This window comes from Pseudophryne corroboree, chromosome 12 (assembly GCF_028390025.1).
Source record: "Pseudophryne corroboree isolate aPseCor3 chromosome 12, aPseCor3.hap2, whole genome shotgun sequence".
Taxonomy (NCBI): domain Eukaryota; kingdom Metazoa; phylum Chordata; class Amphibia; order Anura; family Myobatrachidae; genus Pseudophryne; species Pseudophryne corroboree.
The window spans coordinates 116,923,864-116,951,382 of NC_086455.1; the positions used below are offsets into that span (position 1 = coordinate 116,923,864).

The 27,519-nt window shown below is 48.0% G+C and overlaps 1 protein-coding gene and 1 non-coding gene across 13 annotated transcripts in view; one reads left to right on the forward strand and one right to left on the reverse strand.

Moving 5' to 3' along the window:
* MGA (MAX dimerization protein MGA) overlaps window positions 1-27,519 on the reverse strand; it is a 428,176-nt gene that overhangs the window by 207,148 nt on the left and 193,509 nt on the right. For 10 of the 12 annotated variants that reach the window (XM_063947913.1, XM_063947912.1, XM_063947915.1 and 7 more), the window contains exon 11: window positions 23,358-23,504. The exons of the other annotated variants lie outside the window; for them this stretch is intronic. In XM_063947913.1, the coding sequence (XP_063803983.1) occupies window positions 23,358-23,504 (147 nt within the window). The remainder of the gene's footprint in view (window positions 1-23,357; window positions 23,505-27,519) is intronic. 12 annotated transcript variants of the gene reach the window in all.
* On the forward strand, window positions 10,599-10,717 carry LOC134981832 (5S ribosomal RNA). Its single transcript, XR_010190743.1, has one exon. It is a non-coding gene; the product is annotated as a 5S ribosomal RNA (ribosomal RNA).

Sequence of the window (27,519 nt, forward strand, 5' to 3'; positions counted from 1 at the left end):
CCAACATACGCACGGATGGTCATGCACTGATGACCATGTAGCAGCTCGTCTACGCTGTTTCGTAGAAACTCCACGACCTGCTGCTCCTGACGTTCCCAAAGAACGTATGGAATGGTCTGACACTGATGTAGGCGGTTGAAGCCCGCTTATGACGTTCACTAGAACGTTTGGAATGGTCTGACCCTGATGTAGGCGTTGTAGCCTATTATGAAGCTAAGCCTGACGTATGATATAAGGACTGCTTGGAAGCTTGTAAAGCCATCTTCACTACATTATAGAGAACAATGTGTCTGTTCTACGTACAATTGTTTGGGTTACATAAACGCGTAGTGCGCGTACCACATTCAAAGTAACTTAAGTTCTCGAACATATTGATAACCGAGGAACTACATTAGTTAATTGATGCGTGACATTATACGATCTTTGACTGGAACACGGAATTTGTGCGAAGTTCCGCCCTATGACCATAAAACACCAGATTTGGGGCCTTGTCATGCAAGCCACCCTATGTTAAAACACGCCTTGCTGAGATGCTAAGGCTAAGAGAAAAGTGTTTACCAATTGATAAACGTAACATCCACTTGTTGTAAGAATTCAACAAATGAAGACTGTAAATAAAAAACCTAAAACCAGATCACGTCCCCTGGCGCTGTGGGTGGTAAAACCAGATCACGTCCCATGGCGCTGTAGGTGGTATAAATGGAGGTCGTCTGAGGACACCGTGCAGGAAAGTGTGTACAATCGGCAAAGGAGCCAAACACCTTTGCAGGTAAATTGACATGCCGAGACCTGCACCTTGAGTGTAGAATATAATCCTTCACCAAACCCAGTCTGTAAAAATATTAAAAGACGGGATAACTTGAAAATGATGTTGGAAACTTCTGAGCGTCACACCAACCTATAGAGGCACGCTAAACCTTGTGATAATGAGCTGCCGTACTGGCTTCCCAGCCCCTAACATGGTTTGTATACCAGATTCTGGAAAGCCATCCGTTCTTGAGAGCGCTTTGAACAGCCACCCCGTCAAACGCTGCCGCGCTAAATCGGGGTAAAAGAACTGACCCTAGTGGGACAGGTCCGGACGTGGCGAGAGCGGTGAAGGATCGGCTGCGAGTAGTTCGCGGAGATCCAAGAATCATGGCCTCAGAGGCCAATGTGGCGCCACTATTATGACTGTCATGGAGTCTTGTATGATCCATTTTAGTACCCGAGGAAGCAGCGTAACCGTTGTAACAGATTCACAACGCTGTACAGCCACGCGTTCGTGAGAGCATCAGAGCATCTACAGCTGCTGCCTTCGGAGCCCTTGTACTGGACACATACTGGGATGGACACATACTTGGATGTTTTTTTTTTTTTTAATTTGTTTTTGCGAGATGCCAATAGATACCCCTGTGGGTAACTCCACCGCTGGACCAACATCTGGAACACTTAAGAATTCAATGCTCAGTGTCCTGGAATAAGCTGCCTTCCAGCTGTTCACTCCCAGAATGAACATGGAGCAACTTGCCGCATGGTCATGCGACTTCGATTCCGTCCTTGATCGGTAATGTATGCGATCGCCGTTGTGTTGTCTGACCGCACTTGGACAGTCTGAGAACGGAGCATGTGGCCCACTTGCCGCAGCGCGTTTGACCGAAATCTCCGTGATTTGTGAAGTTAATCATTTGGGACCCCAGGTCCCCATCCTCTGAGACTCGCGTTCATATTTAGAATTATCCAATTCCAGACGCCGAACATTGTCCCTGCGGTAAAATTATGTACTTGGAGCCACTAGAGTAGTGAAACTCTGGCCCTTAGAGACAACCGTACTATTTGATGAACTTGTAGGAGCGTGCAAGAACTTCCAGGTGAAAATGACCTGAGTGACTCCTTGCGAAGTAGAGTGCGTCGAAAGACGTCACTCTCCTTACCAATAGGCAAAAGGCCAAACGGATCAAGACCGTCCGTGGCTTGCGTACGAACTGTACGTGATGACGAACAGTTTGTGTGGTATGTTCAGGCAGGTAAATCCGTGTAATCACGGAATTATCCCTATGCATGAGTCCGTTGTTACTGAATGAGGCTTGATATCTCTAGGTTAACAATCTAACCGTGCTGAACGATACCCTTGTACGTTAGTAAGGGCCGTTGCATGATGAAGTTTTGAGACGGAGCTTTAATGAGCAGACTTGCAAAACACTGAACTGTTATCCCTTCCAGGGATGAGCTATCACGATAGCCATTACTTGCGACAACCCTAGGCGCCATACGAAGCCAAAACGGTAGCGCTTGAAAACGAGAATGGTTTTTACTGCCAACTTAAGTAGGCCTGATGCGTCTAAGGACTTATTCTTGTTGAAATCCAGACTCACTGTGATTTTCAACCTGTAGTCACCAACTGCAGGTATTCATGAATGTGTAGTATAAGCGACGCCCTGATTGACCTGAAGGGTCAGTATCGGACTGACAGATTCAGCCAGCTTTGGAACTACCCCAAACTGGAATAATGTTGTTGACTGCAGTCAAAGTGCTCAATCTACTAGAGCTTGTATGGCGGTGTGCAGAACCGCGTCTTATGACCCAGGCAGACCAGTCTTGCAAATTGCAATGGTGGAAAACAATCAGCCTTTGTCTGGTAAACTGCGAACCCAAAAATTGCGGATCCCCCAACTGTGGATGCCCACAACTGACGATCGGCGATGGCCTGGAAACTCATTCTAGCCCTGGCTTTTCAGTGGCTTAGCTGTAAACGCCACTGAAACCCTGGTTAAAGATGCCTGGAAGTAGGTTGCAGCACTTTAACCGTATATTGACGACAATCAGACAAGTAGAGGTTATCGAAAACCACGTTCACTACCACCTGACCCGCCTGTGGCTGTTTCTGTAGCACGGGCCCGAAAGGACAGAGATGTAACGACTATATCCTGAATCTATTTATTCAGGAATTTGTCCAAGACAGGACGAAACATGTGGGCAGCGTAAGGTAATGTTTCTATTCTCGTTTAGAAACGGACACCGTCCTGTTAAGCACGTAGCGAAAAAAAAACACGTCGTGCCGCACTAGTGAAACTGAAAAGCGAGAACTAACTGGCTCACGTCCACAGAACCTGTACCTAGATATTGAGCAGATCCACAAGTGTGATCAGCGAGAAGCGTAAGGTGTGCTTCTTGTAGGGCAAACGTGAACGGTTTTGCCATGCAACCACTGCCCTGTTAATCCGAAACCGGGCCCAAACCAGGTTAAACAACAGCCCTACTGCTGTATACTGTAGGACACACTGCGACGGGTATCTCTGAAACTGTCAAATTAGAAAACAATAATAACAATTGTTCACAGTCAGTATATACGCCAGCCTCCCCCAACGAGGAACGGCAATAGTGCGTATGTGCAGTCTTATTTGTCCGACGGACTCTGCAGCGAAGCTGCTATGTCTTAGCCTTACTCCTAATGTACACGGACAAACAAGTACAGAAGGATAGACCAGTACCGTGACTTAGTACCACGTAAATAAAGTGTGTATAAATCTACATTACAGCACACGTGTTCATCTTGTGCTGTACAAAACCAAGAAAATAAAATTCCTAACAACACCCCGGCTCCTCTAGAGGCCGAGTGTTGTAGGGCAGCAACTTCCTGGAAAGAACCAGGAAGTAATGTTAAAATGGTGTCCGGCCATGTGCTCTCTTAGTGCAAGATTGCCGATACACCAAGTTCTATCTATATATATATATATATATATATATATATATATATATATAAACACATAGATATATATTAATACATGCACATGTATATACACAGACACTGTATACTATCAGTGTGTAAACACACACACACACACACACACACACACACACACACAATCTATTGTATATGTAACAGAGACTGATATTGGCCACAGGCTTAAAATTCCTGATGATTTTGCTGCCTAAACGCAGCTTAGTTATTGGGGCCTCACTGCGGGCTTCCTCCCCCCCTCTCTCTCCTGCAGAAGAGTATTATTTGCAGGTGCAGCCTTTATTATGGCTGCCGATTTCCCCCACACTGCTCCCCCCCCCCCCCCGTTGTTCAGCAGACGGGAGACGGGGAGTGCAAGTCTTACCGACTGCACGTCTGAGATTGGTGAGCGGCTGCCAGAGCGGGCCGCGGCAGCAGCTGTCCCCGGTCAGCTCGGCCGCACACCCCATCAGAGCCGTACCAGGGTAGGGAGGCGGACGGATTGGCGAGACGGGGAGCGGCGAGTGTTCCGGCGGTAGTGGCGGGAGCTGCTCGCTAGCTACCCCTGCAAGGGGCCAGCGGCGCCGGGTGACCCAGGAAGCGTCGAGCGGCCTGCGCAGTGCCGGGGTTCGCTCGCTGGCTCCCTGCAAGTGAAGAATTAGCAAGGGATTATACAAGTGGCAGGCAGCAGGGGAACATTTACAGTTACAGTATATAAATACACACAGTCCCCACATAATGGGCGGCAGCGTGAGCTGACCGGCCGCAATAGATCGAAAAAGTAAGTAAGTGAGCGGCGGCAGTGAGAGCTGCCTACCGCTCAGTACCTGCACCACCTGCGGAGACCATGACGGGACTTTCCTGTAAGCGCCGTCCTGCGTCCTTGTGCAGCCCGTGGCTGCAATCAGCTGCGCTGATTTTAGTCAATGGCGGGGCCCTTTGTATGAGCGCCGGCAGACCATCTGCTGCTAATGCAGCACCAATGATCCCTAACCCGAACTTCTCTGATTAGTTGGGAAGGGATCAGGTAGAAAACCAAAAATAATCTTGCTTGAAGAATCACAGGACATTCAGTCCTCAGTACCTTCCACTAGAGGCACAGCAAAATACTGAAGGCTCTATGGGATTATGGAGGGGATGGCCAGTTACTAATTTAAATATTTAAATATGTGCCATTTCCGGCTACGCCCAGTCCATAACCCAAGAGTACTCCAGTGACCCCTAGTGGATGAAAAAGAAATAGTTGGACTGGAGGAAGTCTAGTACCATATTTAAATCCCAAGGAGCTGTGGGTGGTACAAACAGAGGCTATACACACAGTACCCCTTGTAAGAACATTTTTACGTCTGGTAGGTGTGGTAGACGTTCTTGGAAGAAAATAGATAATGCAGATACCTGAACTTTCAGGGACCCCAGGCGAAGTCCAGAATCTAAACCAGCCTGAAGAAACAGCAAAATAAGTGATAAACGAAAGGAGTGCGATGGTAAACCCTTCCGCTCACACCAAGAGACACAAGACCACCAAATGCGTTGATAATGAGACGCTGTAACTGATTTATGCACTCTTATCATGGTAGGAATCATGGCCTCTGGAATCCCTTTACGTTTTAAGATGTATGCCTCAATAGCCATTCCGTTAAACGTAGTCATGGGAAGTCTGGGTGCACGAAGGGATCTTGCTGTAGCAGTTCCGGAAGCAGAGGAAGAGGCCATGGCTCATTAGAAGAGAGTGCAGGTCGGAAAACCAAACTCTCAAGAGGCCAATCTGGTGCTACCAGAATCACCTTGATTCATTCCCGTTTGATTCTCTTGAATATCCGAGACAACAGAATAAACGGAGGAAAAATGTACACTAGGTCGTACGGCCAAGGCAAGGCCAGAGCGTCCACAACTTCTGCATGAGGATGTCGTTTCCTGGACATGTAACAAGTAAGCCGAAGATTGAGCCAGGATGCCATGAGATCCACCTTCGGACAACCCCAACGTTCCATCAGAGCCTAAAACATTTCTGGGTGAAGAGACCATTCTCCTGGATGGATCTCCTGACGAATGATAGTCTACTTCCCAATTGTCCACTCCCGGAAAGGAATACTGCAGAGAGAATCACTGCGTGGTGTTCTGCCCACTGAAGAATGTGCGCCACATCCCGATTTGTCATGCGACTGCGAGTTCTGCCTTGTTTGTTGATGTACGCTACAGCCATTGCGTTGTCCGACTGGACCATATACCGCCTTGAAGTGAAGAATGTGGGCAGCCTGCAGTAGATTGCCCTTAGTTCCAAAGAAATTATCGGCAATAGAGATTCTTGCGGAGACCAGCAGATCAGAAAATGAGAATTCAACACCACCGCACCCCAATCTGCCCGCCATGAGGTTGTGTAGTTGGAGCCACCAAAGTAGTGTCACTCTTGTCTTGGAGGCGCCTAGGTCCGACACCTTCCTAGTATAGGCAATAGCCAAGAGAAACAGGACCTTAAGCATAAGCCATTTCAGGTCCACAGACTCAAGCGGTTCAAATGGAGACTCTTGCAGGGCGTTAAGAACAGACAGATCCCATGGAGCCACAGGAGAGACATAGGAAGGTTGTATCCGCAAAACACCCTGAGTGAAGGTATGAACGTCAGGAATAGACGCAATCTTCCTCTGAAACCACACCGACAAGGCAGATATATGAACCTTGAGGGAGGCCAGACGGAGGCCTGAGTCCAGGCCATGTTGCAGAAAAGCCAGAAGCCATGAAGTTCTCTAACTTATAGACATCGTAGTTCTTAGCAGCACACCAGGTGAAGTTTGAGTTCCAGACCCTGTAGTAAATCCGAGCCGAAGCTGGTTTACGGGCCTTCAGCATAGTTTGGATGAATGCCTCAGAGAATACTTTGGCCCTCAGGACTGATGCTTCAAGAGACATGCCGTCAAAGCCAGTCCGGCCAGGTTTGGGTAGACACAGGGGTCCTGAACATGGAGGTCTGGGCGTTGAGGAAGGAGTAGAGGACATTCCATTGAAAGACCCAGCAGGTCTGAGAACCAATGCTGTCTGGGCCACGCCAGAGCGACAAGAAGCAGGACTACTCCTTCTGCTTGAACTTCCGCAGTACCCTGGGCAGGAGACACTGGAGGGAACACGTACGGCAGCTGAAATGCCCATGGAATTGATATTGCGTCCACGAACGCTGCTTGTGGATCCCTTGTCCTTGATCCAAATACCCGAACGACTGAGGAAATCCGCTTCCCAGTTGAGGTCACCCGGAATGAACACTGCCGATATTGCTGGCAGATGGCGTTCCGCCCAACAAAGAATTCTTGAAACTTCCATCATTGCAGGTGGTTGCATTGTCTGATTGTACTTGGAACAAGCCTGTTCCTTATCAGGGGCAGGGCCAGCATCAATGCACTGAACACTGCCCGCAATTCCAGAATGTTGATGGGGAGGAGAGACTCCTCCTTGGTCCAGCGGCCCTGAAGAGAATATTGCTCGAACACCGCGTGCCAGGGTGAACTGCAGAAATCGGCCTCCCATCCTGGGGTTTCCCAGGGGGAGGCCCGTCCCGTCATGCTGCAGGCTTGTCCTGTTTGGAAGCAGGCTGACTGGAAGCCCAGGATTGTTTAGATTTGGACTTACTGGTCTTGGAAGCACGAGGCTGTCTCGAGTACACCTGACCCTTCGATTTACCGGAAGTCCGAAAGGAATGAAAAGTAATACTTTTGGTTTTTGGTTTTCGGAGCAGAAGGAGTAGTATTAGGAAGGCACGCAGTCTTCGCAGAGGCTAAGCCAGTCACGATCTTGTTTAGCTCTTCTCCAAAAAGGATGTCTCCCTTAAAAGGGAGCACCTCCAGAGTCTTCTTGGAATCCAGTGTACCTTCCAGTACCGCAACCAGAGAATACGGCGAGCCAAAATAGACGTAGTGGCCGCTTTGGATGCCATGATGCCCGCCTCAGAGGACGCCTCCTGAATATAGTGGGAGGTGGTGGTAATGTGAGACAGACACTGTCTGGCAATGTCAGAAATATCCAAAGGTAGCTCATCCTCCAATACAGATACCTTTTGCAGCCCAGGAGGCCGCAATAGTCGGTCTATGTATCGCCCCGACAGATTAACTTCCTTCCACACACTTATCTGTCGGTTCCTTCAAGGAGGTGACAGTGGTGACAGGCATAGAAGAGGACACCACAACCAGTGCGACATGAGAGTCTACTGGAGGCGGAATTTCCCACTTGGTACTCAACTCCGTAGGGATAGGATAGCGAGCTAGCATCTTCTTAGAGAGGGAGAATTTGTTCCCTGGTGAAGCCCATGCCTCCTGACATATGTCAATTAAACTGTCAGAGTGAGGGAAAACAACTTTAACCACCTTCTGACACTTGAATTTATCAGGCTTCTTTGACACAGTAGTGGAATCTGCTTCATCATCAATCTGTAGAACCATTTTGATAGCTTCCACTAAGTCAGGGACATCAACCTGAGTTACAGGCTCCCCGTCAGAGGCCGCTGAGTCAGAGTCAGTTGGATCAGTATAAGCCCTACCCTCACCAGAAGTATCCAAAACATGAGTGGAATGGGAGGAGGAAACCACACGCTGAGGTGTAGGCTTATGTATAAAAATCTGTATCTGGGCAGACAGTGTCCGCCCAAGGCGGATTTGCTACAGGGACAATTTGTGGCTGTAATGGCACAGGTAGTCCCACAGGGGGCATAAGACGTGTTATCAATGTATTTAACATACAGGAGAAGGCAGCCCAGGGCGGCTCTTGATTGGCCACAGGAGCTACAGGTGGAGTGGGAGAGGTATGGGACCCAGCACCCACGTCCCCAGCAGCAGTTTTCACCCCTGGTAAATCCGTGGGATCAGCACTGCCTGAGGCAGGAGCGTCCACGGAATTACCACCCTGTGTGGCAGACATTGGGGGATATCCAATTATCCCCGGTAAAACATCTGGTCCGAAAATTTTTTTTTTTTTTTTTTTTTTACAGGCTATCCAGATTGATCGCCTGTTTAAAAAAAAACAAAAAAAACAAAAACAATAAAAACCTCTCTCCCGAAAACACACAGGTTCAGAGAAACCGGTGTGTTTTCGTGTGAAACAGCCCCGTTTCGGGACGAAAATGGGGCTGTTTCTCCTTCATCCACTAGGGGCCACTGGAGTGTAGTTACAATGGGGAGATAGTAGGTGGTATTGGTAGCTGGCACTTTAAAAATTCTCACACTGTGGCTAGCTCCTCCCCTACTATCTCCCCTCCAAGCCAGTCTTAGTTAAGTGCCCGAGGTAGCTGGTTCACTTGGGTTTAGCTGAAGAATTTTCTTCTTTTTTCTTTATTATTTTATTTTTCTTACACACACTCACAGACTGGCAGCTCTGCCACTGCCAGTCTGCACCGTGGGAGCTGCCGGCGGGGTCCCATCGCAGCTGCGTGCGGCTAGGGATGGGCCCCGGCTGAGGGAGACACTGAGCTCTCCTGAGTTGGCGGACACCGCTGCGTGCGGCGCGTGTCGCGGCCACTCCATCCAGCAGAAGATTCCGGCAGCATGGCAGCGGTGAGTATCAAAAATGGTCGGACACCGCTGCGTGCGGCTTGTGTCGGGACCACCCCACCACAGAAGATTCCGGCTGGACGCCGCTGCGTGCGGCGTGTGTCGGGGCCGATCCACCAAGAACACAGTGGTGAGTGAAGTATACTTTATTTGTGGTGGCTATGTATGTTTTTAGAGCAATCTGTTTATTGTTGTACAACCCACTCCAGAAGGGCTCTCTGGGGCTGTAATGTACTTTATTGTATCCTTACCTGTCCTCCTCATGGAGAAACAGACAGGATGATTGGGGGAGGCTGAGTATGTGTTTATACAACCCTGACTGAAAAACGGGTGTGTGTCATTCTGATAACCCTCTGCTCCCCCAGCTCCCCGCACCCCCCGCACCCACTCAGCGCGACTCACAGAGCCGGCACAGGGATCCCGCTCGAGCGCAAAGCAATGTTTAAATTTGGCGCCTTGTACGGAGGGGGCGGAGCTAAGTCCCGCTCTGTAGAGCGAGCTCAGCGCTCCCTGCTCCCAGGCGGCGACTCGCGCTCTGTTCAGCGCAACACTCCCCGGCGGCGGCTAGCAGATACAGGGCTCTACTAGCGCTGTATAGCGGGCTCAGCGCTCAGCGCTCCCCGGCGGTGACTCGCAGGCCCAGCGGAGGGTACAGCTCGCTTCCCGCTTAGTTTTGCAATAAGGCGCCATAGCCGGGGGGCGGAGCTAACTCCTGCTCTGTACAGCGGGCTCAGCATTCTCCGCTCCCCGGCCACTGTTATAGTGTAATAGGCATTTATGTGAGTTTAATGCACATGGTGCTGAGGAGAATGTGATATAGTCAGAGTGGCTCAGCACTAATCCAGTTATCCACTATATAGATTTTATCGCATAGCCCAGAGGAGTTTCACTCTGGCGGCCATTTCCTCCCTGCACAGACCTGGCTTCATATTTGCAGTGTCTCCTATAGCCCAGTGGGCTAATCTTGCATACTCAGAGACAAATACAAATAAAGTCCCAGGTATATTAACAGTTAACCCGCTTTACTCAGCGGGCTCCCAGGTCTCCCCGTCGCTAGGCAACAGCTCTGGGATTTGTAACTTTTCGATACTTCAGGCTGCTGAAATATAGATACATTCCTCCTGCAGTAGAGTCCTCTACCCAGCATTTTCCTACTTGCAAATCAGGGAACCTGCTCTATTACAGTAGCTGGGACTCAGCTCAATAATAATTAAAAGGATCTACTGTGCAGTATTTATTTACCTACGGTGTGTGTGTATATATACATATATAGTTATGTTTGTGCATGTATATATATAGATATATATATTTAAGTGCGTGTAGGTATGTATATAGATAAATCCATAAAATACCAGATATAGGGGATAAAAGCCTACGGCCACACCACCCTGAACACGCCCGATCTCGTCTGATCTCGGAAACTAAGCAGGGTCAGGCCCGGTTAGTACTTGGATGGGAGACCGCCTGGGAATACCAGGTGCTGTAGGCTACTTCCGCAATGTTTTCTAATAACAACATCTTGCACATAACATTTTCCCCCATCTTTCTCACAGGCTGGTCACCATTTTGAAAAGCCAGCGGAACCTCAGAGAAACATCTGGTGCACCTTAATTAGCGGTACACTAAATACAGGGCGGGGTGTTGCCTTCCCTTTATTATTCCTTGTTGTCACTAGTTACTAATGCTATTTGTAATTGTGGAATGCGTGTAAGGCATCAGACAAATAGCGCTGCGGCTCAGTACGCTAGTAGCGGGTATCTGAACAGGGGTTTGAATCCAAACAAAACTTTAAGGAGAACTCCTATAGCCTAGGGCTAAGACTCCTGTCCCACAGCGCAGCGTTGCTGGTTCAGGTCTCCGCTGCTCCAGAAAGTTTATTTTAATCGTATCGGTCACTACACATTATAGTGCAGACCTTACGTAGGGCTCTGTTTATTTAACCCACCTTTTCTCCTTTCGTTTGTCTCTCCTGGGATAGTCGAAGAATTCCCTCTTAGGTGTGAAGTATGCGGCGGAGCCATCTGCTTCGCCCTCCACGCACCTGCACACCCCTGTTTGATCAATGATGCAGGTAATGTCACTATTAACCAGACAATAGCTCATCAGGTAAGCCCTTGGACTTTGGTTTCCAAGGTCACAGGATCAAATCACAGCGGGACCAAACACACCTTTCCAAAAAGAAACTTTGCTAACATTCCATGCATTACTGATGTCTGTTTTCTGTGGATCTGAACCAGTGTCTCAGAATATACAGGTACATAATACAGCAGTTCATCTGATACTGCAGGTAAAGGAGGAGGACACGTCAAGTCCATCAGGGTTCCACGCCATTGACGAAAATGACAGCGACTGGTTCAGTTTCGGATGAGCTGGGCAGGCTCCGGTAGGCGGCCGACAGACACCCGAATACACAATATCAGGTATCAAACAGGGTTTGTTTTCCTATCTTTTCCCCGCAGATGGCAGGAGATGGTATCAGAACCTCTCTAGGGTATACACCTCGGTGTATCGCCGGTCCATCAAGCCGCCGTTTTCCTGAGGCAACCTTGCTCAGGGATCCATCGACATATGCGGCAGCATGGTTCTACCGTATCCGGAGCAGGTAGGTTGGGGAACAATTGTCCTCTAGGTTACAGGATGCTTCGCATCAGGATCAATTGATACTTTGATACAGGTCAGAATCACGATTCTGCTTTATGTTCCTTGGAGGTCTCCATGTCTACAGACTCGGACCCTGCATCTTCGCTTGGGCTGTCTTAACCCGACGACCTCTGGGGCTGCGACAGTGACAAGTAAACATGAAATCCTACGGGGCAGATGGTTCTGGGGAAGGAACTTTCTGCAGGATTTCTTGAACCAATGGAGGTAGGTCCACTTTGATTTCTCCTACTACTGCCCCAGCTCCAAGACAGACCTTTACTGGTCTTCCCTTTAGATTGTTTCGTGCCCTTTCAGGTTTTTGACTCCACACGGGTGATATCTTCGTCGCCAGGGGTTCTCAGGGTAAAAAGGCTGAAGCAGAGGTTCAACATCCTCAGTCCAGTCAGATTTTATGTCATCCTATACACCCATTACACCTGCAGGGTCCCAGGGTAGGCGCAGGTCGATGGGAGAAGGCTTGGGCGGTTACAACCGTCTCAGGAGTCCCTCGGCATGGGTCGGCTGATTTACGATGACAAGACAGTCATACTGCAGGCTGCGCTCCATAGGTTTCTAACCGCAAAGGGTGTTGATCCCTGTTTTACACATATCATTTGAATTAGGACAGTTCTCAGGCCTTTGTTTTCTTTTCACGTTCCGAAGCCAAGTGGCTCGGACAGGCCTATTCTGGCCTTACAATCCTTTTAGTCTGTGATTGCTAGTTTAAACAAGAAAGGGAGTTTTACGTGTCCCTTGTCTTCAGAGATGCCTGTTTACTGATTTCCGTTGGACAGGCTTTTCTCAGATTCCCCCTTAACAGGATTCTCATTTTCACTGTAAGTCCTTTACTCTTCTCTCTTCCGCTCCCACAGAGTTTAGGAAGATAACAGAATAACTCTTTTTCAAGGGCAGTGGGTGACGTTGGTTCCCTAATGGGACAATTTACTGCTACTATCCCACTCTGTACATTAGGTGGCTTCTGAATATCCGGAGGATCCACGAGCTTCTGATTCGACACAGATCCAATTTATGCTCCGCATAGACGTTTCTCAACACGGTCCGTCAGAGGTTTTTTCATTCCTCGGCACCAGAGACTCTATTTCTTCAGTCAAGTTGCGACGTAATGAGTGGTCGCCTCCATTCCTCTCGGAACGGGGGACAACAATCTTGTTTCCAGATCAAGCCACCAGGTCAGACTCCTGGGTGAGGGAACATGCCCCGGAGTTTTGTCAGCTGGTCCGCTGTGGGCGGAGATTTCGGATCGACCTCAGGGCGTTCTGACTGACTCTTTAACCCTTTATTACTCTCGGACGGCAGTAGCCGTGGAGGCCCTCAGGGCTCCGGGGAGTTTTCTGGTTATTCTATCCTGCCTCCTTTTCTATTTCTACTTCATGTTCAGTAACACAGGAGGGGATTATGCGTGCTAGTCCTCTCGGTGGCGCTGGTTGGGCCACGCATGACTTGAAGATACAGATACGCCTGTTGTCAGTAGAGGAGCCTTGGCTCCTACCTCGACGGGACTGTCTACTTCAACAGGCTCCTTTTTTTTCTCCTTGTTCAATTTTACACTGGTTTCGGTTACCCGTGTGACTGTTCACGAGACCTCAGAAGGGAGGAGTTCCCTAGTTCGGTTAGGCCTACTGGGCTCCGATTTCAGAAGTCTATTACCTCTTCTCGCTTTTGCCACTTTGGGAAAACTTTATGGAACATAATGAAGATAAAAGGGGGTTTTTCCCCCTTCTTCCAGTTACCATTCATCTTTGGTTTCTCTGGGAGGTTTTTTGCTCCGCTGCGCTTCAAACCACACTGACCGGAATTTTAGGTCTCTGCCTTTTTCGCTTTTCTTCCAAATGAGATTAGCCTAGCGGCCGTAAGTTCGGCCTCTTGTTCAGGGAGTACTCTATTGGCAACTCCCCGGGCTCGGCTTCGGCCTCAGCGGTCGTTTCTTCCAGAGGGGAGGTCCATTTTTCATATAAATCTGACACTAGTGGTTTTCAATCCTCTCTGAATGTTGTCAGGGCTCGTCAACTCTCTCTACAGAGGTCTCAGGCTATTCGATGAAGTGTTTTTTCTTCTTTGCTCTGGACGATGCTCCCGTACTAAATAGCCGGGGCCCCAGCATATGCTGGACAGTTGGATACATCTGATCATCAGACAGTCTTCTTGGCGGTTACTAGGGAACCTCCGTTTTCCAATTCAGCGCGCTTTACGCGCATTGTAAGACCTTCGTGGGCAGCCGCCCGCGGGGTCTCCATGAATATTTTGTCGGGCGGCTACTTGGTCAAACCGACATTCGTTTTGTCAAATTCTACAAGTTTGACACTTTTACGGCCTCTGCATCACTGTTTGGCCGAGCAGTTTTTACAGGACTCTCAGCGCTTTCCCACCCGTTTTTTGGGAGCTCTGGGACGTCCCCATTGTAACTACACTCCAGTGGCCCCTAGTGGATGAAGGAGAAATCAGGATTTTGGTACTTACCGATAAATCCCTTTCTCCGATTCCACAGGGGCCACTGGACGCCCGCCCAGCGCTGTTTCTCCTGATTTTTGTTTGATTAACGATTGCAGATCACCATATGACTGCTTGTTGGGTTCAGGCTAGCCTGGTTTTTTGTCAGGTTCTGTTCCAGGTTTAGTTTGTGTTCGCCTGGTTTACAGGGCGTCGTTAACCTCCTCTACCTTACGGTTTGTTTATTACAGCTCTCCTCGGGCACAGTTTAACGTAGACTGGCTTGGAGGGGAGATAGTAGGGGAGGAGCTAGCCACAGTGTGAGAATTTTTAAAGTGCCAGCTACCAATACCACCTACTATCTCCCCATTGTAACTACACTCCAGTGGCCCCTGTGGAATCGGAGAAAGGGATTTATCGGTAAGTACCAAAATCCTGATTTCCGGGGATTCTGCTTCGCCTGACTGAGGCAGGTGAAACAAAATCCCCGATAAACAGCAGCACGCGCCGGCTTATCAGGGCTAACTAGATAGCTCCCGGCGGGACAATTAGCCCCGGTAAATTACTGGGGCTAATTGGATACCCCCATTATGAGGAATGTAGCCATGGGGCATACAGAACAATATAGCCATACAATAAGAATACCGTATACCAATTCCCTGATTTATGTGCTAATAAAAGCAGGACACAAACAGAGAATTAAGCCGGAATGGGGTGACTGAAATACACAGAAAAATACACGGAGCTGTATAAACTGTGTAGCACTATATATGTATAAATAATGTGGACTCTGACGCATTTATCCACTCAGGGCACAGAATATAGTGATAGCAAGGGTGTGATACACTAAATGAAAACACACAGCAGCTATAGGCACACTCAGTCACAACACAATGCAGACAAAGTGCACAACAATAATACTGCACTGGACAGGCAAATTACATATGACAACAGATATGTATATGCAGAGAGATAATGCACAGTAATACTGGATGTATACCACCTATATTCTGTTATAATTACACTTGTTCTTAACTAATGCGGTCTAAACGACATGTAGAATACACAAGTAACTGTAAAAGCACGGCGCTGTGATAGGCGGCTTTACAGAGGAGACATCAGCCCAGCAATCCCGTTGAGAGTAGCCCTTGCTATAGAAATGGCGCCAGGAAGTGAGGGAGAAAGTGAAAACAGCACCAGGGTGGGAACTCCTGTGGAAGAGTGTGCCCGGAGCTGGGGGGGAAGGGCTACAGGTCAGCGTCTTATCCCCTCACGCTGGACTTCACCACTGGTACTTATGGAGCCTTTATCAAACGGTTTTTCAAGAAAACCAACTTGCACTCCGGCTGCCCTGGTGGATATAGTGGGGTCCTTGAGCAGTACATTGTCCACGAAAGCCGCGCGGTCAGTCTCCTGGAGACCGCGCGGGATCGCGATTTAGCCCAGCGGAACCCACCTGGGGGACCCTCTTACCTCCTCCCCGTGTCCTGCACCCACGTGATCCTGGAGATGTGCAACGGCGATGTGCCAGAATAGTGGTGAGTGATAGCTGCAAGTACCCAGGAACCAGGCTGCGGGAGTATACAGCGCCGCAGTGGGAAGGTGATTGAGCCGCAGCACAGTATGTCCCCTGGACATAAATGCAGCGACCCATGAAGTATCTTCAATAAAGCTTTATTCTTTTCTTCAGGGCTGCCTAACGCAGTCCCCCCTGTTAGTGATCTGCTATGCAGGCACCAACTTTAAAACTGAGCTCTTGTGCACGGAGGCGGGGGTATAGAGGAGGCGTTGCGGTGCATCCTGGCAACAGTCAAAGCTTTTAACCTGTTGGTGCCTCGGATCAAGATCCAACTCTACACTCCGATGTTATTCCCTGTGGAATCCCAGTGTACCCCGCTGCAGAAATTATGAAATTTAAAAGTTTCTTGAAATAACACATATTTGAGAGAAAAGAATATTATATACACACATTATATACACATATATACCGTATATATACACACACATATATATATATATATATATATATATATATATATATATACACACACACACACACACATATATACCGTGTGTGTATAATATATATATATATATATATATATATATATATATATATATAATAAGAATTTACTTACCGATAATTCTATTTCTCGTAGTCCGTAGTGGATGCTGGGGACTCCGTCAGGACCATGGGGAATAGCGGCTCCGCAGGAGACAGGGCACAAAAATAAAGCTTTAGGATTAGGTGGTGTGTACTGGCTCCTCCCCCTATGACCCTCCTCCAAGCCTCAGTTAGGATACTGTGCCCGGACGAGCGTACACAATAAGGAAGGATATTGAATCCCGGGTAAGACTCATACCAGCCACACCAATCACACCGTATAACTTGTGATCTGAACCCAGTTAACAGTATGACAAACGTAGGAGCCTCTGAACAGACGGCTCACAACAATAACAACCCGAATTTGTTTGTAACAATAACTATGTACAAGTATTGCAGACAATCCGCACTTGGGATGGGCGCCCAGCATCCACTACGGACTACGAGAAATAGAATTATCGGTAAGTAAATTCTTATTTTCTCTAACGTCCTAAGTGGATGCTGGGGACTCCGTCAGGACCATGGGGATTATACCAAAGCTCCCAAACGGGCGGGAGAGTGCGGATGACTCTGCAGCACCGAATGAGAGAACTCAAGGTCCTCCTCAGCCAGAGTATCAAATTTGTAGAATTTTGCAAATGTGTTTGCCCCTGACCAAGTAGCAGCTCGGCAGAGTTGTAATGCCGAGACCCCCCGGGCAGCCGCCCAGGATGAGCCCACTTTCCTTGTGGAATGGGCCTTGACAGATTTAGGTTGTGGCAAGCCTGCCACAGAATGTGCAAGTTGAATTGTGCTACAAATCCAACGAGCAATCGTCTGCTGAGAAGCAGGAGCACCCATCTTGTTAGGTGCATACAATATAAACAGTGAGTCAGACTTTCTGACTCCCGCCGTTCTTGAAATATATATTTTCAATGCCCGGACCACGTCCAACAACTTGGAATCCTCCAAATCGTTAGTATCCGCAGGCACCACAATAGGCTGGTTCAGGTGAAACGCTGACACCACCTTAGGCAGAAAATGAGGACGTGTCCGCAGTTCTGCCCTGTCCGTATGGAAAATCAGATATGGGCTCTTATATGATAAAGCCGCCAATTCTGATACTCTCCTGGCTGAAGCCAGGGCCAGTAGCATGGTTACTTTTCATGTAAGATACTTCAACTCCACCGATTTGAGCGGCTCAAACCAATGGGATTTGAGAAAATCCAAGACTACATTAAGATCCCACGGTGCCACTGGGGGCACAACCGGGGGCTGTATATGTAGTACTCCTTTTACAAAAGTCTGGACTTCAGGAACTGAAGCCAATTCTTTCTGGAAGAAAATCGACAGGGCCGAAATTTGAACCTTAATGGACCCCAATTTGAGGCCCATAGACAATCCTGTTTGCAGGAAATGTAGGAATCGACCCAGTTGAAATTCCTCCGTGGGGGCCTTCCTGGCCTCACACCACGCAACATATTTTCTCCAATGCGGTGATAATGTTGTGCAGTCACCTCCTTCCTGGCTTTTACCAGTGTAGGAATGACCTCTTCCGGAATGCCTTTTTCCCTTAGAATTCGGCGTTCAACCGCCATGCCGTCAAACGCAGCCGCGGTAAGTCTTGGAATAGACACGGTCCCTGCTGAAGCAGGTCCGGTCTTAGAGGTAGAGGCCACGGATCCTCCGTGAGCATCTCTTGAAGTTCCGGGTACCAAGTTCTTCTTGGCCAATCCGGAGCCACTGGTATCGTTCTTACTCCCTTTTGCCGTATAATTCTCAGTACCTTTGGTATGAGAGGCAGAGGAGGGAACACATACACTGACTGGAACACCCACGGTGTTACCAGAGCGTCCACAGCTATTGCCTGAGGGTCTCTTGACCTGGCGCAATACCTGTCCAGTTTTTTGTTGAGGCGGGACGCCATCATATCCACCATTGGTTTTTCCCAACGGTTCACAATCATGTGGAAGACTTCTGGATGAAGGCCCCACTCTCCCGGGTGTAGATCGTGTCTGCTGAGGAAGTCTGCTTCCCAGTTGTCCACTCCCGGAATGAATACTGCTGACAGTGCTATCACTTGATCTTCCGCCCAGCGAAGAATCCTTGCAGCTTCTGCCATTGCTGTCCTGCTTCTTGTGCCGCCCTGTCTGTTTACGTGGGCGACTGCCGTGATGTTGTCCGACTGGATCAACACCGGCTGACCCTGAAGCAGGGGTTTTGCCAGACTTAGAGCATTGTAAATCGCTCTTAGCTCCAGTATATTTATGTGAAGAGACATCTCCAGGCTTGACCATACTCCCTGGAAGTTTCTTCCCTGTGTGACCGCTCCCCAGCCTCTCAGACTGGCATCCGTGGTCACCAGGACCCAGTCCTGTATGCCGAATCTGCGGCCCTCTAACAGATGAGCACTCTGCAACCACCACAGAAGAGACACCCTTGTCCGTGGCGATAAGGTTATCCGCTGATGCATCTGCAGATGCGATCCGGACCATTTGTCCAGCAGATCCCACTGAAAAGTTCGTGCGTGGAATCTGCCGAATGGAATCGCTTCGTAAGAAGCCACCATCTTTCCCAGGACTCTTGTGCATTGATGCACAGACACTTTCCCTGGTTTTAGGAGGTTCCTGACAAGTTCGGATAACTCCCTGGCTTTCTCCTCCGGAAGAAACACCTTTTTCTGAACCGTGTCCAGAATCATTCCCAGGAACAGCAGACGTGTCGTCGGGGTCAACTGAGATTTTGGAAAATTCAGAATCCACCCGTGTTGTTGCAGCACTAGTTGGGTTAGTGCTACTCCGTCCTCCAGCTGTTCTCTGGACCTTGCCCTTATCAGGAGATCGTCCAAGTAAGGGATAATTAATACGCCTCTTCTTCGCAGAAGAATCATCATTTCGGCCATTACCTTGGTAAAGACCCGAGGTGCCGTGGACAATCCAAACGGCAGCGTCTGAAACTGATAATGACAGTTTTGCACCACGAACCTGAGGTACCCTTGATGTGAAGGGCAAATTGGGACATGTAGGTAAGCATCCTTTATGTCCAGGGACACCATAAAGTCCCCTTCTTCCAGATTCGCTATCACTGCTCTGAGTGACTCCATCTTGAACTTGAATTTTTGTATGTACAGGTTCAAAGATTTCAGATTTAGAATAGGTCTTACCGAGCCGTCCGGCTTCGGTACCACAAATAGCGTGGAGTAATACCCCTTTCCCTGTTGTAGGAGGGGTACCTTGACTATCACCTGCTGAGAAAACAGCTTGTGAATGGCTTCCAATACCGTCGCCCTGTCTGAGGGAGACGTTGGCAAAGCAGACTTTAGGAACCGGCGAGGGGGAGACTTCTCGAATTCCAACCTGTAACCCTGAGATACAACCTGCAGAATCCAGGGGTCCACCTGTGAGCAAGCCCACTGTGCGCTGAAATTCTTGAGTCGACCCCCCACCGCTCCTGAGTCCGCTTGTAAGGCCCCAGCGTCATGCTGAGGGCTTTGCAGAACCCTGGGAGGGCTTCTGTTCCTGGGCAGGGGCTGCTTGCTGCCCTCTCTTACCCCTTCCTCTGCCCCGAGGCAGATATGACTGTCCTTTTGTCCGCTTGTTCTTATAGGACCGAAAGGACTGCGGCTGAAAAGACGGTGTCTTTTTCTGTTGGGAGGGGGTCTGAGGTAAAAAGGTGGATTTTCCAGCAGTTGCCATGGCCACCAGATCCGATAGACCGACGCCAAATAATTCCTCCCCTTTATACGGCAATACTTCCATATGTCGTTTGGAATCCGCATCACCTGACCACTGTCGCGTCCATAAACTCCTTCTGGCAGATATGGACATCGCATTTACTCTCGATGCCAGAGTGCAAATATCTCTCTGAGCATCTCGCATATAAAGGAAAGCATCCTTAAATTGCTCTATAGTCAATAAAATACTGTCCCTATCCAGGGTATCAATATTTTCAGTCAGGGAATCCAACCAGACGACCCCAGCACTGCACATCCAGGCTGAGGCGATGGCTGGTCGCAGTATAACACCAGTATGCGTGTATATACTTTTTAGGGTAGTTTCCATTCTCCTATCAGCTGGATCCCTGAGGGCGGCCGTATCAGGAGACGGTAACGCCACTTGTTTTGATAAGCGTGTGAGCGCCTTATCCACCCTAGGGGGTGTTTCCCAGCGCGCCCTAACCTCTGGCGGGAAAGGGTATAATGCTAATAACTTTTTTGAAATTAGCATTTTTCTATCTGGGTTAACCCACGCTTCATCACATACATCATTTAATTCCTCTGATTCAGGAAAAACTACAGGTAGTTTTTTCACCCCCCACATAATACCCCTTTTTGTGGTACTTGCAGTATCAGAGATATGCAAAGCCTCCTTCATTGCCGTGATCATATAACGTGTGGCCCTACTTGAAAATACGTTTGTTTCATAACCGTCGACACTAGATTCAGTGTCTGTGTCGACCGACTGAGGTAAAGGGCGCTTTACAGCCCCTGACGGTGTCTGAGACGCCTGGGCAGGTACTAACTGGTTTGCCGGCCGTCTCATGTCGTCAACTGATTTTTGTAATGTGCTGACATTATCACGTAATTCCATAAACAAAGCCATCCATTCCGGTGTCGACTCCCTGGGGGGTGACATCACCATTATCGGCAATTGCTCTGCCTCCACACCAACATCGTCCTCATACATGTCGACACACACGTACCGACACACAGCAGACACACAGGGAATGCTCTTATCGAAGACAGGACCCCACTAGCCCTTTGGGGAGACAGAGGGAGAGTTTGCCAGCACACACCCAAGCGCTATAATATATATGGGAACAACCTTATATAAGTGTTGTTCTTTATAGCAGCTTAAATATATCAAAATATCGCCAAAAAAATGCCCCCCCTCTCTGTTTTACCCTGTTTCTGTAGTGCAGTGCAGGGGAGAGTCCTGGGAGCCTTCCTCACAGCGGAGCTGAGCAGGAAAATGGCGCTGTGCTGAGGAGAATAAGCTCCGCCCCCTATTTCGGCGGGCTTTTCTCCCGTAGTTTTAGATAACTGGCATGGGTTAAATACATACATATAGCCCAGTGGTTCCCAAACTGTGTGCCGTGGCTCCCTGGGGTGCCTCGGGACACTTGCAGGGGTGCCCTGGGTTGGTGGTCCAGGACCAATTCAAATTATTTATGGTCAATATAAAAGGCAAAACTAGTGCTGGTGGCTGTCAGTCATAAAATATGTGGCCAAACAGAAGCAAATCTTGTCCCTCACCACAAAATTGAGCCTAAGGATGACATATAAACACAATCTACTTAATTTAATATTTCTTTCTAAATTTCTCAATAAGAAATTATTGGCCTAGGGGTGCCGTGAAAAAAATTCTGATATTCTAGGGCGCCGTGATTCAAAAAAGTTTGGGAACCACTGATATAGCCTCAATGGCTATATGTGATGTATTCTTTTGCCATAAAGGTATTAAATATTGCTGCCCAGGGCGCCCCCAGCAGCGCCCTGCACCCTCCGTGACCGCTTGGTGTGAAGTGTGTGACAACAATGGCGCACAGCTGCAGTGCTGTGCGCTACCTTCATGAAGACTGAAGAGCCTTCTGCCGCCTGTTTCCGGACCTTCAATCTTCAGCATCTGTAAGGGGGGTCGGCGGCGCGGCTCCGGGACGAACCCAAGGGTGAGACCTGTGTTCCGACTCCCTCTGGAGCTAATGGTGTCCAGTAGCCTAAGAATCCAATCCATCCTGCACGCAGGTGAGTTGAAATTCTCTCCCCTAAGTCCCTCGATGCAGTGAGCCTGTTGCCAGCAGGACTCACTGAAAATAAAAAACCTAAAAACTTTTTCTAAGCAGCTCTTTAGGAGAGCCACCTAGATTGCACCCTGCTCGGACGGGCACAAAAACCTAACTGAGGCTTGGAGGAGGGTCATAGGGGGAGGAGCCAGTACACACCACCTAATCCTAAAGCTTTATTTTTGTGCCCCGTCTCCTGCGGAGCCGCTATTCCCCATGGTCCTGACGGAGTCCCCAGCATCCACTTAGGACGTTAGAGAAATATATATATATATATATATATATATATATATATATACACACACACACACACACACACACACACACATATATATATATATATATATATATATATATATAAAATCCACGGAAAACACCACAACTTATTTTATTGCTATTAACAGGAAGATTAACTTTTCACTTTCTTTCTATGGACTTGACTCTTTGAATACATACAAAACTCTGATGATTTTTCGTAATCCAGGCATGTATTTCTGCCGATGTGAAGGCATAAGTTCTTCCCTCCACCCTATGCTGGAGGGAATCCATGAAGGCCAATAGAAGCACCTCAGATGGCTTAACTTTTGCAGTAGCTACATGAAAGGGTGCAAACAAACACTGATGATTTTTCGTAATCCAGGCATGTATTCCTGCCGATGTGAAGGCATAAGCATATCCAGGTAAGTATGGATCTACAGATGTATGGACATTTACTATTTTCCATGCAGTTTTCTGAGAGGACCCTATCACAGCATGTTAGCAGCAGCCCATAGTGCATGGATCTGATAGGGTGGGCAGGGGCTGAGGTAGAAGGGGCGGTCGGCATTCTCCTTCCGGTGCGGGTGGCTCTAAGCAGTACTGTGACGTGGATACTAATTCACATCAGTGCAGAGAGACTTTCGGCCACATCATAGCGCCGGACAGCAGGGATGTTTTGCAGAACCATCTGAGAAATCTAGTGTGTGGAGAACACTGGGCGCATCTAATGTATGTAAGTTAGCAGCCTGGTATAGTACTCACTCTACATCAGTACCATTGTGTATAGGTGAACTGGTTCAAAGATAAATGAAACAGAATGTGTAACAGTAGAGGACAAAACCTAACCCACATACTGTATGTACCCTAAATAGTTTTTAAAATGAATTTGCCTTAAACATTTTTTTAAGAAATATCCCACCTTTCCAGAGGTGTCAAAGCCATCATCTATGCACTGGTCTTTCTTGGCTTTCTCGTCTGGTGCTTTACGCTCATGGACCCTTACTCGTGCACATGTCATCATGCTGTCAAAATACTTATAGATAGGATCCATCTCTTCCGGAGGGACCTGTAAATTGATGATACTTAGATACTAAAAATTACGTATAAATGAGGGACTGCCTCAAATATACAAACCCCACCATCAACAACATACTATCTTGGTTTGTAACTATTATTCGTCTCCTCATTTACCACATTAATATGTGCCTATTGGCCACATGTTCTAAGACCAATCCCAACAACTGGACATCCTCTACAGATTCCTAACACAGAACTGAACGCGAATCACAACAACAACATAATAAAAGTAAAGGACTAAAAGGGGAGCATGCTAAAACCAGTTTAAATCATCCCTGCTCAGGATCACGCCTTGGGGACAGACAACAAGATAAACAAAAATCGGTGTGTTTTCAGGGTAAATGCATATTAATCGCTTACAGCAAGGAGTAGAGCAAAGAGTAGCAAATAAATCACCATAGCAGTAAGTATTTAATTCTTAATGCCATTACTGGACAATCAATATCACCACAGGACCCCATGCTTCACCAGTTGTTCATAGCAGAAGTTTAACAGGCCACAGAGGTGGATAGGCTAGAAAGAATTCCATCTCACTAAGTAACACCAAAAGAAGGTGTAAGCAAAACATAAGGAGAAATAAAAAAAACTACTGCGCTATTTCAATTGGCAGCAGATTTTGAATGCAAAGCCAAGTAAGGATGCCTGAAGCCAGGAGTGCGTTCTCTAAGAATGCACAGCAAACAAAAAAATGTATAAATTAAAAGTTTTTGTATCCGTTCTTTTAACTGTCCATATGGATTTCTTCTTGGGCTCTGCTGCCGCTGAAAGTAGTCAGACACCTTAAGGATTGGTCATTTGACTACTTAATGCCTGAGGGACAAAAAAAACTTTTGCAACACAAGAATGATTTGCTGTAATGCGTATCCTGGGGTTATCTTTCCAGTAACAGCCCAAAGATGGCCAACCATAGCAAAACGGTGTAGACAGAGCTGTTTTGAAGGTTTTACAGGAATTGCGGTCCGAAGTATTTCTACAACTCCAGAGCTCCCTGGGACAGGAAGACAAACAATGATGAACGAACACACCAGGGATTCACTGAATAGCTGTGGAATTCCTACAATGTGAATTAACTTGTGTACGAGTACTTCTTCCACCTCTCAATCAACAGCTGTTGCATGACCTATTCTAATTCATAGCCAAAGCACTATGGTGGCTTTTGGGTAAACAAACAAACAAAAAAATTATTCTAGGTCCATAGGATCCACAGGGATGACCTTGAGGTATGATGGTGGAGACCAGTATAAGGTACCAAACAGTTAATCTTTTAAACTCCCAAGATGCACTGGTCGTTCTCACTTATACCTCGCCCACAACTCAGGATATTGTTAACAAGCCTAAGGCAGGAGCTGGAGAGGAGAGTCGGAAGCATGGTGCACACAGGATTTACACTCTCACAAGCTGGAGGCGGGAACTGGTGACCGAGAAGAGAAACCCATTGAAGATGGGTGGGTCAGGATGGGTGCACTGTGGTACTCGAAGAAAAAAATAATAAGATTTTACTTACCGATAAATCTATTTCTCGTAGTCCGTAGTGGATGCTGGGAACTCCGTAAGGACCATGGGGATATAGCGGCTTCGCAGGAGACAGGGCACAATAATAAAAGCTTTAGGATCAGGTGGTGTGCACTGGCTCCTCCCCCTATGACCCTCCTCCAAGCCTCAGTTAGGATACTGTGCCCGGACGAGCGTGCATAATAAGGAAGGATATTGAATCCCGGGTAAGACTCATACCAGCCACACCAATCACACCGTACAACCTGTGATCTGAACCCAGTTAACAGTATGATAACAACGAAGGAGCCTCTGAAAAGACGGCTCACAACAAGAATAACCCGATTTTTGTAACAATAACTATGTACAAGTATTGCAGACAATCCGCACTTGGGATGGGCGCCCAGCATCCACTACGGACTACGAGAAATAGATTTATCGGTAAGTAAAATCTTATTTTCTCTGACGTCCTAGTGGATGCTGGGAACTCCGTAAGGACCATGGGGATTATACCAAAGCTCCCAAACGGGCGGGAGAGTGCGGATGACTCTGCAGCACCGAATGAGCGAACTCTAGGTCCTCCTCAGCCAGGGTATCAAACTTGTAGAATTTAGCAAATGTGTTTGCCCCTGACCAAGTAACTGCTCGGCAAAGTTGTAAAGCCGAGACCCCTCGGGCAGTCGCCCAAGATGAGCCCCCTTCCTTTTGGAATGGGCTTTTACAGATTTTGGCTGTGGCAGGCCTGCCACAGAATGTGTAAACTGAATTGTATTACAAATCCAGCGAGCAATCGTCTGCTTAGAAGCAGGAGCACCCATCTTGTTGGGTGCATACAGGCTAAACAGCGAGTCAGATTTTCTGACTCCAGCCGTCCTGGAAACATATTTTTCAGGGCCCTGACAACGTCAAGTAACTTGGAGTCCTCCAAGTCCCTAGTACCCGCAGGTACCACAATAGGTTGGTTCATGTGAAAAACAGAAAACACCTTAAGGAGAAATTGAGGACGAGTCCTCAATTCTGCCCTGTCAGAATGAAAAATTAAGTAAGGGCTTTATATATGATAAAGCCGCCAATTCTGACACACGCCTGGCTGAAGCCAGGGCTAATAGCATCGTCACCTTCCATGTGAGATATTTTAAGTCCACAGTGGTGAGTGGTTCAAACCAATGTGACTTTAGGAAACTCAAAACAACATTGAGATCCCAAGGTGCCACTGGGGCACAAAAGGAGGCTGTATATGCAGTAGCCCCTTTTACAAACATCTGAACGTCAGGCACTAAAGCCAGTTCTTTCTGGAAGAAATTCGACAGGGCCGAAATTTGAACCTTAATGGACCCTAATTTTAGGCCCATAGACAGTCCTGTTTTCAGGAAATGTAGGAAACGACCCAGTTGGAATTCCTCTGTAGGGGCCTTCTTGGCCTCACACCACGCAACATATCTTCACCAAATGCGGTGAAAATGTTTTGCGGTTACATCCTTCCTGTCTTCGACCAGGGTAGGGATGACTTCATCTGGAATGCCCTTTCAGGATCCGGCGTTCAACCGCCATGCCGTCAAACGCGGCCGCGGTAAGTCTTGGAACAGACAAGGCCCCTGCTGGAGCAGGTCCTTTCTTAAAGGTAGAGGCCACGGGTCTTCCGTGAACATCTCTTGAAGTTTCGGGTACCAAGTCCTTCTTGGCCAATCCGGAACCACGAGTATCGTTCTTACTCATCTCCCTCTTATGATTCTCAGTACTTTTGGTATGAGAGGCATAGGAGGGAACACATACTCTGACTGGTACACCCACAGTGTTACCAGAGCGTCCACCGCTATTGCCTGAGGGTCCCTTGACCTGGCGCAATATCTGTCTAGTTTTTTGTTCAGGCGGGACGCCATCATGTCCACCTTTGGTTTTTCCCAACGGTTTACAATCATGTGGAAGACTTCCCGATGAAGTCCCCACTCTCCCGGGTGGAGGTCATGCCTGCTGAGGAAGTCTGCTTCCCAGTTTTCCACTCCCGGAATGAACACTGCTGAGAGTGTTATCACATGATTTTTCGCCCAGCGAAGAATCCTTGTAGTTTCTGCCATTTCCCTCCTGCTTCTTGTGCCGCCCTGTCTGTTTACGTGGGCGACTGCCGTGATGTTGTCCCACTGGATCAATACCGGCTGACCTTGAAGCAGAGGTCTTGCTAAGCTTAGAGCATTGTAAATTGCCCTTAGCTCCAGTATATTTATGTGGAGAGAAGTCTCCAGACTTGATCACACTCTCTGGAAATTTTTTCCTTGTGTGACTGCTCCCCAGCCACTCAGGCTGGCATCCGTGGTCACCAGGACCCAGTCCTGAATGCCGAATCTGCGGCCCTTTCATAGATGAGCACTCTGCAGCCACCGCAGAAGAAACACCCTTGTCCTTGGAGACAGGGTTATCCGCTGATGCATCTGAAGATGCGATCCGGACCCATTTTTCCAGCAGATCCCACGGAAAGGTTCTTGCATGAAATCTACCGAATGGGATCGCTTTGTAAG